This window comes from Onychostoma macrolepis, chromosome 07 (genome assembly GCF_012432095.1).
Source record: "Onychostoma macrolepis isolate SWU-2019 chromosome 07, ASM1243209v1, whole genome shotgun sequence".
NCBI lineage: Eukaryota > Metazoa > Chordata > Actinopteri > Cypriniformes > Cyprinidae > Onychostoma > Onychostoma macrolepis.
This window is the reverse complement of record NC_081161.1, coordinates 34,670,028-34,688,103: the sequence shown is the minus strand read 5'-3', so window position 1 is coordinate 34,688,103 and position 18,076 is coordinate 34,670,028. Positions and strand designations below refer to the sequence as shown.

The following is an 18,076-nucleotide window of genomic DNA, read 5'->3' as shown; positions in this document are numbered from 1 at the left end:
TCAGAAACCCTTTGCTATTGACGACACCTGTGGCGTTTTTTTTGAGGTGAGGTTGAGGTGGGCGGAAATATTTTACAGTGTACCTTAAAAGAAACCAGTTTTAGACAGGCCTCCAAGGCCCCATAATGTGATATCTAAGGATCCAGAACATATTCTTTAGACCAAGCAAATATTTTGTGACTGCACTGCTTATTCCTCAACGGAAAATGAGTCATAAGATCAAAAATAGCATAGGATTGTAGGATTCCACAGACAGCAAATCAAAATCCACCCAGACACCGTAATAAACAGGATGGGTCTTGTTGCCATCTCAATATATTACCAACGAAGGCAGCATTTTTCAGCCAATGTTTACAGCAGCAATATAAAAATTTTTTTTTTAAAAACGAGCGTTTTAGTCCTGCTTATTAATTGTTGGGCAAAGTGCATTTTTTTATAGAGGTACAAAGTGTTCCAGAACCAGTCTAGCGATAATATAGACAGAAAAGAGAAGAGTAGGAGGGCAGTTGAGGTAAATGTAATGTTTTTGCCACTGCATCACATCATTCATTATTATGTGAATCAAATTGGACAAGAAGACTCCAGAACTGTGTTGGCACAGCTGTGCTGTCATAGATAAATGGGATATTGCTTGATATCTTAATGGCTCTCGTAGGCGCACACACACGCACAGCTCCACACACACATGTACACAGAGCCACACGCGACCCTCATGATGGCCTTCTTTCTCATTAATTTGCTCAGTGAGCGTAAGCAGGGCATTGGGTCAAACTCACCCGGTTAAATACATCTTACAAACACCAGTCAGCCGTGTATCCGAGTAAACAGATAGTACACGGGTATAGACCTTAGAGCAGCTTTTACAGGTTAATATGACATTCGTTGTGATACGAGATGAAATTCATTTGACATCAACACTCATAAGTTTGATACAGATTGTTTACACATTATCTCTTCATCTCTAATTCATGAAGCTCAATGAGTGTGACAAGGAGAGATGATTTCAAAACAATATTTCAGTGGTTATATTTTCACAACATCACATCACAGTAGTTTCTAACAGAATTTTTTTTTTCTCATGTTTTAAGCAGAAACCTGTTTTAAACAAGAAAAAATGTGCAAATGGGGTGACAAAAAAGTCAAAACAAATACTGATTATAACAATATTTCTTTGAATTGCAGTATTTTAAATCTATTTAATAAAATAAATTCAAAGATTCTGAATATTTGTCATGCATTATTTCTGGTTAATGTTTTTGCTGCATTTTATTCCCTTAAACTATGCCTGCCATCAAAAACGAATCATTTTTAAATCATCTGAAAATGGTTAATGTTGTCTTGAAATATTTAAAATGCCCTTTAGCCTTCACTAAGTATAAACGTGCATGTATGAACTGTGTGAATGTGTGTTGCACTAATCTCGTCTGGACTGACCCAATCTCCTCCTTTTAATCAGCAAGACAGTGGACAGATAAACATGTCAAATCCACATGAGTGAGGGGCACGTTCAGCTGAAGGCCTGCGGAAGTACACAGGAAACAGACAGCCGTTTTGATGAAACTTTCCTATCTGATCAGTTTGATAAACGATACCTGTGGAGAGTGCAAAATGCTGAAGGACACAAAACTTCAAGTTATAATGCGTGAAAGGAAAAGAGGGCTGAGAAAATGGGAAAGATACAGCCAGTAAAGAAAGAACATATTGTGAACAACATATCAAAAACTGTTACATGTTTTCAGACCGAAACATATAAACTAAAAAAAAATGATAAAATGATCATGGCTGGTGGGAAAGAAAGAGCATTGAGTTTAAACTGCAGTGGATTGTCAAATGTCAGCAACATTTAGCCTTCAACACACTGATAAATGGTTGCTTACATTGATATGGCCACTATTACCCTTTGTCTCTCCGTCTCTGTCTCCTCAAATTCCGCACACAAATACTCTTCTTTCTCAGTGATAAGAGGGCACTAGAAACTACTGAGATTTGCAGAGATATGAGGTTAATTTATACCCAAAGCTTTTAGTTCTGTTTACTGCCCAGTGGCTGGAAAAAATGACAATATCAATACAAAAACAGAGCTCAGCAAGACAAATAAGCCCAGCTTAACCTCAGAGAAAACTGAACTATAGCCAGATCGGATTAAGAGAGTTCAATTCTGAGATACCTAATCGGCAGCAGGATATAGAAAGATATTGCCCAAGCAGCACCCCTTTCTGCTAATTTACGGCGATTTCCAGCTTGACACAGCAATATTTTTTGATCAATGGATATGGCCCATGACATTTCATTTTCCCTGGCTTATATCACACTGGTGAATAATTAAAATTTCACATATTTTAATACAAATAGTTCATTGAATTTACAAACATTTTTTTGACTAACTTTCAACAAAATTTATTTAAATGTAGCTAAAATAAATTGATTGCAACCACTGACCTTAAATTTGTTTTTTAGTAAATTCAATGAATCATGTATTTCAGTTTTTCATGTATTTCATGTAACATCATTATTCTAAATAAAATATATAACAAATATAATATGAATAAATAATTAGAATATGAACTTCCGACATTCAAAAGAGCATCTGATCATCTGCACAAAGGAGTTCGCATGCACAATGTCACACAATTACTCATTTGATTAGTGACTTAGAAATAGCGCAGACTCTTACATATATATATATATAGTATAGTACATATAGTATTTGCTTTCAGTCACACTGTAGTTGTGTGGTCTCAGATATTTTGGTCCCACTGACAAGTTGTGATTGACAGCAAATACTATTCTGCCCCATCCATTTATTGTTTCTGAAACCCCCCCAAAAAACGGAACAGCTTTTGAGTTGTTGACCTCAAGGCTGCTGAGTCATGCTCTGCTACACTTCATTTACCACAACATGAGAAGGAGTGTTACGCAATGTGGATGAAGTTCCCTTAGTAGGTATGATGGACCGGGGGAATGGAGGAAATGAAACAGGACAGGCTATATTTCAGTACGTGTACATGTGGCACACTGTATGTGTTTGTGTGAATACAGAGAATTATAAACTTAGTTATGAACTTGTGAGAGAAAGAGATAAAAAGTAAGAGTGTAAGTGAAGAAAAAAGAATGAGAGAGGCATGTAGCGAGGGGGCGCGAGTATTTCTAGGAAGTGTAATTTGATACATCTGTTTACCATACACACAGAGCACATGTGCTCCAGGAATAATATGTCCAAGAACATAGATATTCGTCATAAAACAGAACACACACTCAAGAGGAATAAAACTATATTTACATATATGTTTTTGTCATATTCAGTTCTACAGCATACATACTTTAAGTCTGTCTGATTGCCATAAGTGTTTCTTTTGTTTTGTCTGTAACTGATATGCATATGTTTGTATTTGTGAGCAAACGCATTTTATTTAAATTTACAGCACACCCAAAAATGTTGTTCAAAACCTATATGATTCTTCCTTCTGTGGAACACAAAAGAAGATATTTAGAAAAGTGTGCATTTTTTGTCTATACAGTGTGGTCAGTGGAGTTAAAGGGATACTCCATCCCAAAATGCAAATTTGGTCATTAATCACTTACCCCCATGTCGTTCCAAACCCATAAAAGCTTTATTCGTCCTCGGAATACAATTTAAGATATTTTGGATGAAATCCGGGAGGCTTGTGACTGTCCCATTGACTGACAAGTAAATTACACTGTCAAGGCACAGAAAAGTATAAAAAAACATCGTCAAAATAGTACATCTGCCATCAGTGGTTCAATCTGAATTTTATGAAGCGTCGAGAATACTTTTTGTATGCAAAGAAAATAAAAATAACAACATTTATTCAACAATTCGTCTCCTCTCTGTCTCGCTGTGTCAGCGTCATAATGCCATTTTGAAAAGCATCCGATGGACGCAAAGTGCTTGTGCTATTCTCTGTCATCACATTTTTATTTTCTTTGCGTACAAAAAGTATTCTCGTCACTTCATAAAATTCAGATTGAACCACTGATGGCGGATGGACTATTTTGATGATGTTTTTTTTTATATTTTTCTGTGCCTTGACAGTGTTGTTTACTTGGCAGTCAATGAGACAGTCCCAAGCCTCCCGGTTTTCATCCAAAATATCTTAAATTGTATTCCGAGGACGAACAAAGCTTTTATGGGTTTGGAACGACATGGGGGGGTAAGTGATTAATGACAAAATTTGCATTTTGGGGTGGAGTATCCCTTTAAATGTTGTTTGGGCCCCAACTTTCTGCAAAATATCTTCTTTTGTGTTTTTCAAGAAAAAGAAATGCACAGGTTTAGAAATTACATGAGGACGAGTAAATGATGACAGAATATTTATTTTTGGATGGACTATCCTTTTAATATTAACCAACACATACAGTTGGATATGTGTGTTTCAACACTCTGCTTTTGTTTTGTCCCACCCTTGCCACTATGTTTCTTGGTGATTAACTGTGTATTTACATTTATTGTGGACAGAGAGCTGTCTTTTGTTTTTAATCAAAAGGTGGGTGTTTCAGTGATCAGAGTGGTTTGTGATCAGTGTTTTCATCATCAGCACAATAGCAAAGTGTTAATTACATTTAGCTAACCATCATTGTTGAACTGATCACCCTCTTTCATCATCTGATAATGATACTGTTAAGGCTTAAGCAATGCCTGTCACATCTTAATTATGAGGTTTTTAATACATCTTTGTCCATTGCATTTAATTAAATCATGGGTTAAAGTGTAGTCCACAAAATAAGAAAAATCTGTGATCATTTATGTATTCATGTTGTCTATGAAGTGGAAGTCAGCAAAACTGTTTGGTTGCAATGTTCTTTAAAACATTCTTGTTTGTTCTGCAGAATATGGAAAGTCAGACAGGTTTGGAACAAAATGATGAACTATTCCTTTAAATTCGGTGTTCCTGTCACATTTGTTTGCTTTTCTGGAATACTGCTTTTCTCTTTCTTCCTATTTGACGGTTTGGTCTCTCCCCCTCTTCCCAGTGTTCTCTGTTTTCACTCCGCTCCTCACGCTCTCCTCAGCGTGATCATGTTTTTGGAACTCTGGTTCAATCCAGTCTCCTCTGTTTCCCCACTTTTTCTCTCCTCCCTCGCTCTGTTTTTCATTCTTGCACTCTTCTGTCCCATCAGAGACATCCACTTTTGCTCCCCTGAGGCTCTTCTGGTTTTTGCACGTGTGAGAATATTTTTAGTATGTAAATTAACAAATTACTCTATCGACAAGTGTGGAACAAGACCAAGTTGTGTTGTGGGTTTGTGTGTTGGATTTTCTGTCAAACACTAGAGAAAGGGACAGTAACTGTTTCTTTTTTCCCCTCTCTCTTCTTAAGTGTGTGGGAGGAACAGCATGTTTTCCTATGCCTTATTTCTTGGAAAGACCAAATTCTTCTCTCAGAAATGCAGCTGTGAAGTGTTTCAGATTTCATACATGTAATGCGGTTTGCATCTCTGCTGGCTGTATTATTTTAACAGGATAAATAAGTTAAACATGTTAAATAAATGCAGCCTTTTCTTTTGCAGACGGTATAATCTCACGTCACTGATATATTGTGATGTCAAAGCATGGTATGGTCCATCATTCAACCGCAGAGCTCATGAATTATTCATTTCTACGTCAGAGATTGCGCTAAAAATATCTCTGAGAACCTGCACCACCACACCGATCGTTACATTTTATGGTGGGCGCTGGCTGTTTGAGGACAGACACAATGGGAACAGATGCTTTCCACTGAACAACAATTACAACAAAAATACTGGATCTGAAAAGAAACATGTCTGAACATACTAATTTCAGAATGTCAGATGACTTGTGTTCTGGGCTAATGCTGGCCAGTGTACAGTACTTGATTCATGCGTACTCAAAAAAAAAAAAAAAAAAAAAAAAAAAACTATTTAGCTTAAGCTAAAGCAAAGCTATAAGCAAATAATTACTAAAAACATGAAAACACAATGTTTTAATAGGTTTTAATGCGTCATTTCAAAGAGTGTTTAAAAAGGCAATAGGTTTTGTTCACAGTCATGAAGCATTGATTTGCTACTTGCTGGTTGGTTTTGAATATCATTCAAGAGAGCATGCTGTGTATGGTAAGGCCGGTTAGATATCCCCATTAGCCCCTGCTGGTGCATGCTATAACTACAACATCTGGCTGTAAACAGCATCTTTTCCAGTTGATGCCATTCAAAAGCATATGAACCATAAATAAAATTGTATGCATGCAACATTTAGATCTAAAAATGTTTTTTTCTTTTTTTACTGTTTTTTCTTAACCAGTGTCTGATTCTGTGCTTTGCAAAGAATGAAATGGCCTACTAAACCTGCTAAAAGTGATGTTTGTCAACATTTACAAGTATAGTTTATACATGGCCTCATAGTGTAGAAACATGAACAAAATATTACATATCTATAATTTTGATTTTCTATGGGGTCTAATAATCGAGTATCAAATAATGGCATATGCAGGGCGCACATGCATCCTTTCCCCAATAGATGGAGCCAGCAGAATAAATAAGAGCTCTTTATGAATTTGCACTCTGACATAAATCCTAACAGAGAGAAATTATTATAACATCCATCTTTTTAAATTGTGGTAATTCTCTCTCTTTTTAATATTATATTTACAATATTAAAGATTTCAATTAAAAAAAATCTCAAAATGATACAAATATAATCTACAATGTTTAAAATGTTACAAAAAGTTCTACATATAAAGTTCTACAATATTGTGTTACTCCCTAAAAAGTAACTAATTGCATTACTTTTTATGTAAATTAATGTGTTATGTTACTTTTGCATTACTTTTTTTCATCTGGACTGGGCTTGCTTGTATAAGTTCTATCCTTGACAAAAGTAAAAGCCCTTTCACACTACAAGTGAAATGAATGAACATGACTTAGGCTGAAGGAAATGTAAATTACAGGTGCATTTAAAAAAAATTTGGACTTATTTCAAAAAGTGAAACTTTATATTCTAGATTCATTACATGTAAAGTAAAACATTTAAAACACACACTTTTTTTGTTTTAATTTTGATGATTAGAGCTTACATGACATGACATGAAAGTCAAAATCCAGTATCTCAAAATATTAGAATATTTACATTTGAGTTCATTAAATGACCATCTCTACAGTATAAATTCTGGGTATTTCTTGTTCTTTGAAACCACAACAATGGGGAAGACTGCTGGCTTGGCAAGGGTCCAGAAGACAATCATTGACACCCTCCACAAAGAGGGTAAGTCACAGAAGGTCATTACTGAAAGGGGTGGCTGTTCACAGAGTGCTGTATCAAAGCATATTAAATGAAAAGTTGACTGGAAGGAAGAAATTGGGTGCACAAGCAACAGGGATGACCGCATGCTTGAAAATACTGTGAAGCAAAGCTGATTCAAACACTTGGGTGAGCTTCACAAGGAGTGGACTGAAGCTGGAGTCAGTGCATCAAGAGTCACCACGCTCAGACGTCTTCAGGAAAAGGGCTACCAAGCCACTTCTGAAACAGAAACAACGTCAGACGCATCTTACCTGGGCTTTGGAGAAAAGAACTGGACTGTTGCCCATTGGTTAAAGTCCACTTTTCAGATAAAAGTAAATTTTGCATTTTATTTGGAAATCAAGGTCTGGAGTCTGGAGGAAGAGTGGAGAGCCACAGAATCCAAGCTGCTTGAAGTCCAGTGTGAATTTTCCAGTCAGTAATGATTTAGGGTGGCGTGACGTCTGCTGGTGTTGGTCCATTGTTGTTAATCAAGTCCAAAGTCAATGCAGCCGTCTACCAGGAGATTTTGGAGCACTTTATGCTTCCATCTGCTGACAAGCTTTATGGAGATGCTGATTTGCTTTTCCAGCAGGACTTTAGCACCTGCTCACAGTGCCAAAACCACTTCCAAGTGGTTTGCTGACCATGATATAACTTTTTTATATATTTATATATTTTTTATATATTTTGAGATACTAGATTTTTGACTTTCATGAGCTGTATGCTCTAATCATCAAAATTAAAACAAAAAAACCTTTTGAAATTGTTTTACTTTACATGTAATGAATCTAGAATATATAAAAAGTTTCACTTTTTGAAATAAGTTACAAAAAAAAGAACTTTTTCACGATATTCAATTTTTTTTAGATGCACCTGTATAGTAAAATGTGTGTGTGTGTGTGTGTGTGTGTGTGTGTGTGTATTAGTGCTGTCAAATGATTAATCGCAATTAATCACATCCAAAATAAAAGTTTTTGTTTACATAATACATTTGTGTGTGTGTGTACTGTGTATATTTATTATGTATATATAAAGACACATACAGCATATATTTTGAAAATATTTACATTCATAATATATTATATTTATATTCATATAAATTATATAATAATATAAATATATTCAATATATAAACGTAACATATTTTTCTTAAATATATACATGCATGTGTGTATTTATATATATACACTTAAAATAGGCTACCTTATTTATCAACATTCTCTAAGACTGTGGCAATCCTATCTTGATTTTTAGTTGTTTTATTTTAAATAATTTTACATTTTTAAATTTTAAATTTTTTAAATTTTTAGGAGCCTATTTTGTCTTGGCCCCTAGGTTCAGAATCATTGTTCTGTAATGAAAAATAGTTTCACTTACAATTATGAAAAGCACTGGTTTCTCAACAGTCGAACAACTGGATAACAAGTACCCTTATTAACCTGTAGAGGGCACTATTCTACTATTTTTAAGTTTTACATAAGACACTTTGCTTTGCCAAGTAGTTAATGAGAAAAAAAGCCTTTTTGTATTGTAAATCCCCTATTTGTAAACTCTTCTGTAAAAATGACTTGCATCAGAACAAACACAGACATTATTTTTCAGAGATATATATAAGCAAGACATAAGCAAGAGTGAGTAACACTAATGTTACAAGAAATTAGTTGTTCATATTATCTTGACATATCTTGTTTGGATAAATGTCAAGAATGTGTCACCGCCGTACTGCCAATCAGATGAAAGACAGAAGGAGACTGATTTACAGATTAGAGTGAATTTATGGTGCATGTTGTATGACTTAAAATGTGTCTGTATATAGTTACCATGATGGCATGTAAGATAAATACAAAAAGAATATATATATATATATATATATATATATATATAGAAACACTGCCAAACCATGCTGATCTTTTTTGCTCTCAGACACAAAGTTCACAATTAAATTTATAGACCACACTTAACACTCAGCATGTTGGTTCAGGCAAGAATCAGTAGCTCTTTGAGTTATAATCTCACAATACTGCTAATCCTTGTCCGTTTTGTCCCGTCAAAGCCATGACAGCTGGGATTCACACGTGGCATTAATTTGTATTAATTTAAGTTTAAGCCTGGCTCAAAATGTTCCGTTATACAGCCAAACTGTGGCCGGCCCACCTAAAACTGCGTTGAGCATTGAGACTTTGTTTTGGTTACAGATAAAAATCACAAAAGAAAGGAGAAACAAATAAAAGAGACAGAGAGGGGGGTCAGATCCTACTTGAGATTTCTCTCCCCACAAGACCCCCAAGAGAAAACAAGAGGAAGTAATAAAGACTGGAGGCTCTGCTTACAAAACTCGCCTGACATGTGGACTCTTAATATAACGTTGGTTCGATTTAAAACCTGTTAAGAGCTTTTCTGCTTGTCAAATAAATTGTGTTGCTTTTGTATCCATTTCATGCTTGTTTTGTCTGCAGCTCCTCGCGATTATTCTCATTAGGAGATGGCTCTTTTGGTATCTGCCTGGTAGTTTGATGAGAGTGTTCGTCCAAGAGAAGACGAGTGCCAGACATATGGATCTGATCAACAGGCCCCGTGCTGATGTTTTCTTTGGGCATGTTGACAGGCCGATAGACAAACGTCTCTCTCTCTCTCATTATCCCTCACACACACACACACCCTTATTCTCTCACAAAGGCATTGGCTGACGGACAGTCTGGAGTGCTCCAATGACACACAACCTCACTCGAGCACTCTAAGACAAGCAGAGGAAAAAGAAAGAGAGAAGGGCAGAACAAGTAGGCAATAAGCAAGAGAACGGGACGAGAAGAAAAGAGAGAGACACTCACGCCTCTGACTGCCCCTTTTTTCCTCCTCCGCCGCTGCTCTCTTTCACTCTTCCTTCTCACTCCTTCCTTTAGTCTCGCACCAGCGCACACACCCTCGCTCGTTCTCACCGAACTTTTTTTCACCGTCTAGCTCTTTCTAAATGATTTTGAGAGAGAGGGGAGATGCATTTGGAGGGTGTCTGAAATGCAGGAGCTCCACAGATGCCTGAGACCAGCGGAGAGATAAGAGACTCACCCTGCTTGGAAAAGATAGAGAAAACAAAAGAAGAGAAGGACTGCAACAAACTTATACGCCTCAATATTCCCTCATAACCACTACAGGACGCTGGAGTTTGTGCCGTTATCATGGTGACACTAAGAATTGCACTGACTTTAAGGTTCACCTTACTGCTCCTGTACTGGTCATGCTGTACTGGTTGGCTGGGCCAGGCTCAGCAGTTGTCCCTGCGGGGTTTGCGTCAGGCAGCCCAAACCCGGCAAAACCTCTCTGAGAGCGCGGAGAGCAAAGTGGAACGTCTCGGCCAGGTCTTCCGAAGGAACGTGCGTCTTCTTCGGGAACGGGGAGGCTGTCTGGATCTGGTCTTCCTCGTGGATGAGTCGTCCAGTGTGGGAGCTTCCAACTTTGGGAGCGAGCTGCGATTCGTGCGGAAGCTGCTGTCAGATTTTCCGGTGGCGCCGGAGGCAACACGTGTAGCGCTGGTGACATTTAGTTCCAAGAGCCATGTGGTTACAAGAGTTGACTATGTGTCAGCACCCAAAGCCCACCAACACAAGTGCTCGCTCTTCAGCAAAGAGATCCCCTCCATCACCTACAGAGGAGGTGGCACCTATACCAGGGGGGCCTTCCAGCGTGCAGCGGTAAGAGCAGCTGTGTAATCACAATGTCTGAGTCTGTGGATGTGAGGAAGAATTTAAACACTAAATGAAATGTAATAATGAAGGTAAACGACAGACCTTAACATTAAGAATCTAGCCACCTAATCTAGATTGAGTTGAGTGAGATGAACTTTGATTTATGCTGAATGTATTCAATGTTCCTCCACTGCTCTTTAATGTTCTTCAACTAATAAACGAATAGATAGCTATTCAATCTAAATCACTAAGGACTGCGAAGTCAAAATGATGGATGAACAACACATAAAAGTCTCCATTCCTGGCAAGGTACCTCCAGATGTCATGTCTAAGTTAACACCGCATGGTTTCCTGTGTACTCTGATCTGGGACAGATAACCACAGAAACCATCTATGTAGACTTTCTAGAACAGTGGCCATACTTTAAAAAAAAGTGCATGGTAGGGCCATGCAGGTCGATTTGTCCCGTCAACTCGCACTAAAGACTTTGGAAAATAGGGAAATACAGGTTTGATGGTTTCAAGTTGGAACAACTTGAGAACTTCAAGATCCAGACAAAGGGAAAAGACAGCAGCAGTGGTGACTCATATGAAATAAATTAATTTTTCTTTTAACTAACCCAGTCTAACTTAACAGCAATGCTATAAATTGCAGCAAAATGATTTATTGCCTCATCTTGCAGCCTACTGCAGCTTCTACTCCCTTTTTCCGTTACAAATGATTATGACGTCTGTGTTTTCAGACATTTTTCTTGTCCTGAATGACATTTGTGGTTTGAAAAATGGTTTCGCTAATTCAGATCTGCAAATGTATTAAGTTGTTATGGAAGCACAGCAGGCAAGTCCTTTTGTTCATATGCAATTAATTGGCATTGCAGTCAAACTGTAATATTTCATGGTTTTTGGCTTCTTCCGTTGAATCTAAATGGCGTGGAGGTCTGGAAGCTTTTACCAGACACATTTTCAATCTTTCAGAGCTGCAGAGGTCGAAGGCCTTATCCACAGTTCTACTGCCCAGCCGAAGTGCATAGAGAGGCCAAACCTCTCTGATCAAATTTGCCTTTTGGCAAGAACATCAATTGCCAAACCTCTAATTCATTTACTCCACTGCATTTGGAGAATGAAATGTTCAGTTGGCTCTAAATGCATTTTATTTTGCTATGGCTGATGATGGATAAAAGCTGCATTGTGTAGTCTCACAAACCCAACATGCTAATAAACAGCAGGGTGGTGAACCATTTAAAACTGACTTGAGAATCTGCCATTTAACAATGATTATTTTAACTATAAAGAAAAGTCTGTCTAGACACTTTGAATAGACAGACAGACAGACAGACAGACAGGTAGACAGATATATAGATAGATAGATAGATAGATAGATAGATAGATAGACAGACAGACAGATAGACAGAAAGAATGAAAGACTGACATCTACGGTAGAGGTCTTCACGGGTCCACTTGGACCCCAAAACCCGAGACCCGAGTGGGTTGGGGTCCGAAACTTCTACGAGTGCCTCGGGCACGGGGCGGGTTCGATATTAGCAGCCTCGGGTCTCAGGTAATTGGAATAAATGTGCTTTTCCCAAATGGACCCAATTAGACCCGGATTCTTTTCAACTTTCCCGGATGCGTAGCCTACTTGTGCGTTCATGTTAAGTTCATTTTTGAGAAAAGGAACATGCGTTTGTAACCTCAGAAATCCATCTTATAGATATGAGATCCATCAGGAAATCCACTCACTTCATTACGCTGCGTGTCAATGCAAGCCAAGGCTTTTCTTTTTTTGTGTGCAGAAGCCCTTCACCAGAGATGAGGTAGCTAACGGTGCAGACAAACTAGTAAATCCATGATTTATTAACCTATCGATTTAATTTTTATAAAACTATCACGTGGAGTGAAACGCGCAATGGAGCAGCGGCCAAATCAGTCAGTAGGACCCCGGGATTTTTCCAGACTGATGGAGGGCTGCAGGCTGTGCACACATCAGTTCTGTTTACGTTCAGGTCCAGTCGGGTTCGAAAATAAATGCAGTCGGGTCGGACTCGGGTCTAATTTCATCGGGTCTGTCTCGGGTCGGGTTTATCTTTTAAAAAAAATTATTTATGCACGTCGGGTTCGGGTAAGAAGTGATTTGGGTCGAGAAGACCTCTAATCTACGGATCTAAGTTCTTATGTAATCTCTCTTCAGTTCGGCCAGCGCTCCTGCTGATTCTTGCTCTAACCACAGTGTTTGTCTGCACTTAGTGGGCATCCTGGGTTGCCAGATCCCCAACTCCTTTTCCATTTGCCAAACCAGAGCAGAACTAGCTCTCCATAAAACTTCTTTCTCTCTCTCTGCTGTCCTTCTGAAAGTTAGCAAATGCTTTTAGTGCTTTCCAAATTCTTTGCCTGCTTTTCTGATCAGCCTCCATAGGGAGTCATTACATCGAAGTCCTTGACCAAATGGATTTGAAATTTCCTATTTCCGATGAATGCTCATCTCAAGAAGGATTCTTCCTTTCCCCCAGCAGGGATTCTATTAAGAAGGGGAAGTCTATGGGAATTCTATACAAGCATATTTGAAAACACACCCACCCACACATAATACATACATACATACATATCAAAAGTAATTCTTCCTCAAAAATGCCTGTTAATTTATCTCATACAAGTAGCGTGGAGGTGAAAATGGCAGTTATATTTTTTTTGCCTCATTGTTAGAATACATCCCTCCCGTTTCATCCCTACGTGACCCTTCCTCCTACAATCCCCCATCAGAAATTCCAGAGAATGTTTCTTTAAAGTGCCATTGACCCCTCTGACCTGGTTTTTGAAGCACAAGGCAGCAGGAGCGTTACTGTCATCGAGTCTAGACAGATCAACGTGTCCAAATATCTCATATTGTGTCTGCAAAAACATCTGTCAGCAAGCCTCAGAATGTGCTGTGCAAAATTAAAGCAAAAGGGACAAAAGCAAAGAAACAGAATGAAAGAACTGGGACAGCTGTCAAAACACACAAACGTGATGTTTGATGATGATACAAATGACTGGAAATTCACTATGAATGCTTTGCAGGTACAACGTTTTATCTATATATATTAATGCAAAGTGAGTGTCTACTTGTAGAAGATCACTATTTTTCACATATAGCTGTAAAAAGGACTGAAAAAATAAGAAACCGAGAAAGTCGTAACAATGAAATAGAAATGGCTGTACAGAATGCTTCTTTTTGGCATGCATGCACTGATGAAACTCTGGCACTTCCCGAGGCCGTATTTGTGTTATTAATTAAGACTGATTAGGGAGATCCTTATGAGAGACAGCCTGTACTCTACGAACCCTGATAAAACAGTCAGGAATGCCTTTAAACCAGCCTGAGAGCCACAGATATGTCTGCAGACAGCCAGATAAGGGCCCTTCGGTCTTTAACTGTCTGAAGAGGCAACATGTTTTACAATGAATCAGTCTTAGTCCTATTTAGGGGCTTAATTGCATCTCTGAGTTGTGTTGGAGGAACAGATTGCTTGGTTGCTTGTTACTGTGCGCTTTACCTTAAGTCACAAATTGTATGCATTTACCTTCATCAGAAATTGGTTTATAGCACCTATAAATCAGACACATGAGAGACTGAAATACGTAAACAGCAGAAATATGCCTAAAAAGGGGATGGATCAACAATGAGAGACAGCATGAGACAAGAATAAAAGAGTCTTATTGTCTGGGACACACATGTGACGGTAAAATTAATGCAACGTGATGGCACGAGAAAACCTTCATCTGGTCTTCATCCATCAGTTGTCCAGCATTCATTCTGCAGGGAAGCAGGAACACTTAGCTGGCTAATCACATCTCATGTGTTATTGTTTCTTTGTCCACAGTAGACAAAATTACATTCTGCTATAGAACAGTGGTTGTAAACTCAGAAAATGTATAAGTGGGCCTTAAAATAAGCTAAAACAAGTAACAATCCAGATATGTCTTAAATTAAAATCATACATACTCAGAATTCCTGGTATTTACTGGTAATTTCTAGGTCTGGGAAAAGTCATGTAAATTAATACAATCCTTTAATGGCACAGGCATTTTTATGATGAATGTACATTTTGTTCTTGCCAAGATCCAAAATAAAAAAATTTGTAAAAAAATGTTTTTAAACATTCTTATTCTTAATACTTCTCTACAAATCACAAACAACTGGAAAAGCCATGGAGCCTTTGAATATTGTCAAGTCAAGTCACCTTTATTTATATAGCACTTTATACAATATAGATTGTTTCAAAGCAGCCTCACAGTAAATAAACATACAAGAGAAACTCAAATTCTTATGGCAAGACAACAGTGCCATTATTCAGTTCAACGTCAGTTCAATGATGATTCAGTCCAGTTCATAACTGTGTAAAGTTCATCAATTGTGAAACAATTGTTTAGAAGGAAGTCAATTCACTTCCAGTGTATGGCAACAGTGTCATTTTTAACTCCATCAAATTGTGAAACAAATTTGATCCAGCTATAAAACAGCTCTTCAGAAGACAATAGTGTCATCATTCAGCTCAATTCAGTTCTTAAAATGTTATTTTCATCCAAAATGATCAGTACAGTCAAATTTTTTTATTTTTTTTCATATTTTTGAAATTTAAAAAAAGGGGGAAATGTGGAAAAAAATGGGGAGCGGTTGAACTCAAAAAGAACCACTGAATGAGAGACCCTTAATGGGTCCTATCTGATAATGTTCCTGCTCATTTGGTAACAAAACTCCACGTAGTTACTGGAGCATAGTTATAGTCACACAAATTGTATTATTGCTAAATAATTTGTCTCGCCTGCAGTTTTCACCTCATGCCAAACCTTTAGTCTGCTCTCACATTATTCCTGCTATTAACCACAACTTTCAGCTCCAGGAGAGCCCTATTCCACACCCTGAGATCTACACACGCAAATGCACTTTGGAACATTTATAAACTGCAAAATGCTTCAACACAGTGATTAGTGGTAACTGGACGCTGGAGTAAGTCAAATATAGAGCGGTGGTGGTGTTCTTAGTCTGACTGCACCACCAGCACAGTCTACTGGCGAAAAACGCATTATATTGTGGAGAGAAAAACGGAAGAAAATATTAGACAAAAGACAGAGTTTGTTTATTTTAGCACTATTAATGGCCCCATACAGTGAGGTCATTTCTGTCACAATGCAAGAGGTCACATTTCTGCTCTGAAGCATGAAAAGATAAAAGCATGTGTTTTTCCACCAGCTGCATACATGCACCACCAAGAGAGCACAACTAACATATGTGGAGGCCCACTTCATCATCCTGAATCACCTGCAACTCCCAGATGTTATTTTTGTTTTAATAGACCACTGTGGCTATGGGATTCATAAATGGCAACAGGTGATGTCTGACAATGTTTCAAATTAAGAGTGAAGTTCCACAAATGATGCTTTCATAACATAAAATAGGTTCATAGGGAAGGACTAGTGAACATTTTTGTTAAAAATGATCTAACAAAGGTCCAAGACAAAACAACAACAAAATGTGGTAAATTGAGAAATTTTGGAGAATTTGAATGAATTTTGATTGATTTTCACTTTGGTTTCTCTTGGTCTGAGCATCATCATATCAGAGAGACTATTTCAAGTCACTTAACATAAAGTTATTGCATTTTGCCAAATAGGGCATTTACCTTAAAAATTTAATTTTTTAAATAATAAACACAGGGAAAGCAAATCACATGCCAATATTTAAGCAATCAAAAATATTACATTTCTGCTTTAAATATGACTGTCACACTTTATAAAATGCCTGCCTTTCATACCTGAAAAAAAATTATAATAATATTTATAAATAATAAAAGGACAAAAATTTGTGTTGCATGTCCTATTATGTTTATAAATGCTTGAAAAATGTGCTGTTTACTTTAAAACCTGCATCTGTATCTTAATGGCAAAACCTTTCAGTCTGTACAATTACAAAAAGAAAAACAAAGGCACTGATGAAAGACTGTAAAGTTCCTGAAGCACTATTATTCTAAAAATCTACTAAGACTACATTTATAGTGATGTCTAAAACACTCTAAATTTGAGGAGCCAATATTTTTCTAAAAGAACACAAAGTGTCAGAAGCACTATTTACCTAAAAGAACTGTAAAGTTCCAGAGGCAGACCATCTTAATAAGGGCTCTATGCAAAGGCGCCTGGTCTGTGCCTGTGACCACACTATGATATGAAGGCTAGTAATTGGCAGCTCTGTACAGGCTTTCCAGGAGTCTCACTTAAAATACTTCACAGCTAAGGACACAGTTATGTCCTTTAGAGTTCAAAGTAAAAAGCAAGAAAAAAACAGTCAGGTTTCACCCACAACACTCTAAGTAGCACTTGCATGCACTTGCTGTGTATTGTGTGTCTGCAGTTGTAAACATTCTCATATGTGCTTGTGTACATGTGTGTTGAGGGGGAAGGGTAGGACATACCACAGAGGAGAAGCCACGGAAGTGCTGAAATGGATAACAGTTCAGCCTGTCAACAGCAACACACGGTCTGTTCTCACTGAAAATAGATTCCTCTCTCCCCCATCTGTGCTATTACTGCCTTACATTAGTGACCTGTGTGCTTCCTAGACGCCGGTCTGGAAAATATCCTACCTAGGTGCTGTTGTGAATTTCTAGATATTTCAGTGACTGCCCTCACAATGCTTTTCAAGATGAGAACCAACGCTAATAGTTTTAGGATGGAGTGCTTTATTTGTAGCTATAAATACAGTTTGGCTAGGATGAGTTTGAATTTTATTAAGATTTGATTAATTCTCACTGTTGTCTCTTGCACAGATCATCCACAAGTGCAATAATGATCATGAAGGCAAAGCCATTTTTGTGAAGAAAAACACGTTTCACAATTATACACAATGGAGTTACATAATATCAAAATATGCACTGTTGTTATTCACAGGCAGCCATATAGTTATGGATGTTCTAAATTATGATTTGAGCATTTTTGTAACTAACCTACTCCATTTGGCAAAGTGCCTGCAGTATTTATTTGATGGGCGGATGGGTTCCAGTGCTAGGAGGTTTCCATCAAAAGCCATCAAGAACATGCAGTCTTAATTTTATGGGCCTTTTTAAATCATTTAAATACTCTGTTCTCTCAAAATATCTTTTCGTATT

At 37.5% G+C, this 18,076-nt stretch overlaps 1 protein-coding gene across 1 annotated transcript in view; it reads left to right on the top strand.

Moving 5' to 3' along the window:
- The first annotated feature begins 9,223 nt into the window (after positions 1-9,223).
- The window catches only part of svep1 (sushi, von Willebrand factor type A, EGF and pentraxin domain containing 1), a 63,566-nt gene continuing 54,713 nt past the window's right edge, over positions 9,224-18,076 (top strand). The window contains 1 exon segment of the mRNA XM_058782397.1: positions 9,224-10,947. Coding sequence (XP_058638380.1) covers positions 10,435-10,947 — 513 coding nt within the window. The 5' untranslated portion in view covers positions 9,224-10,434.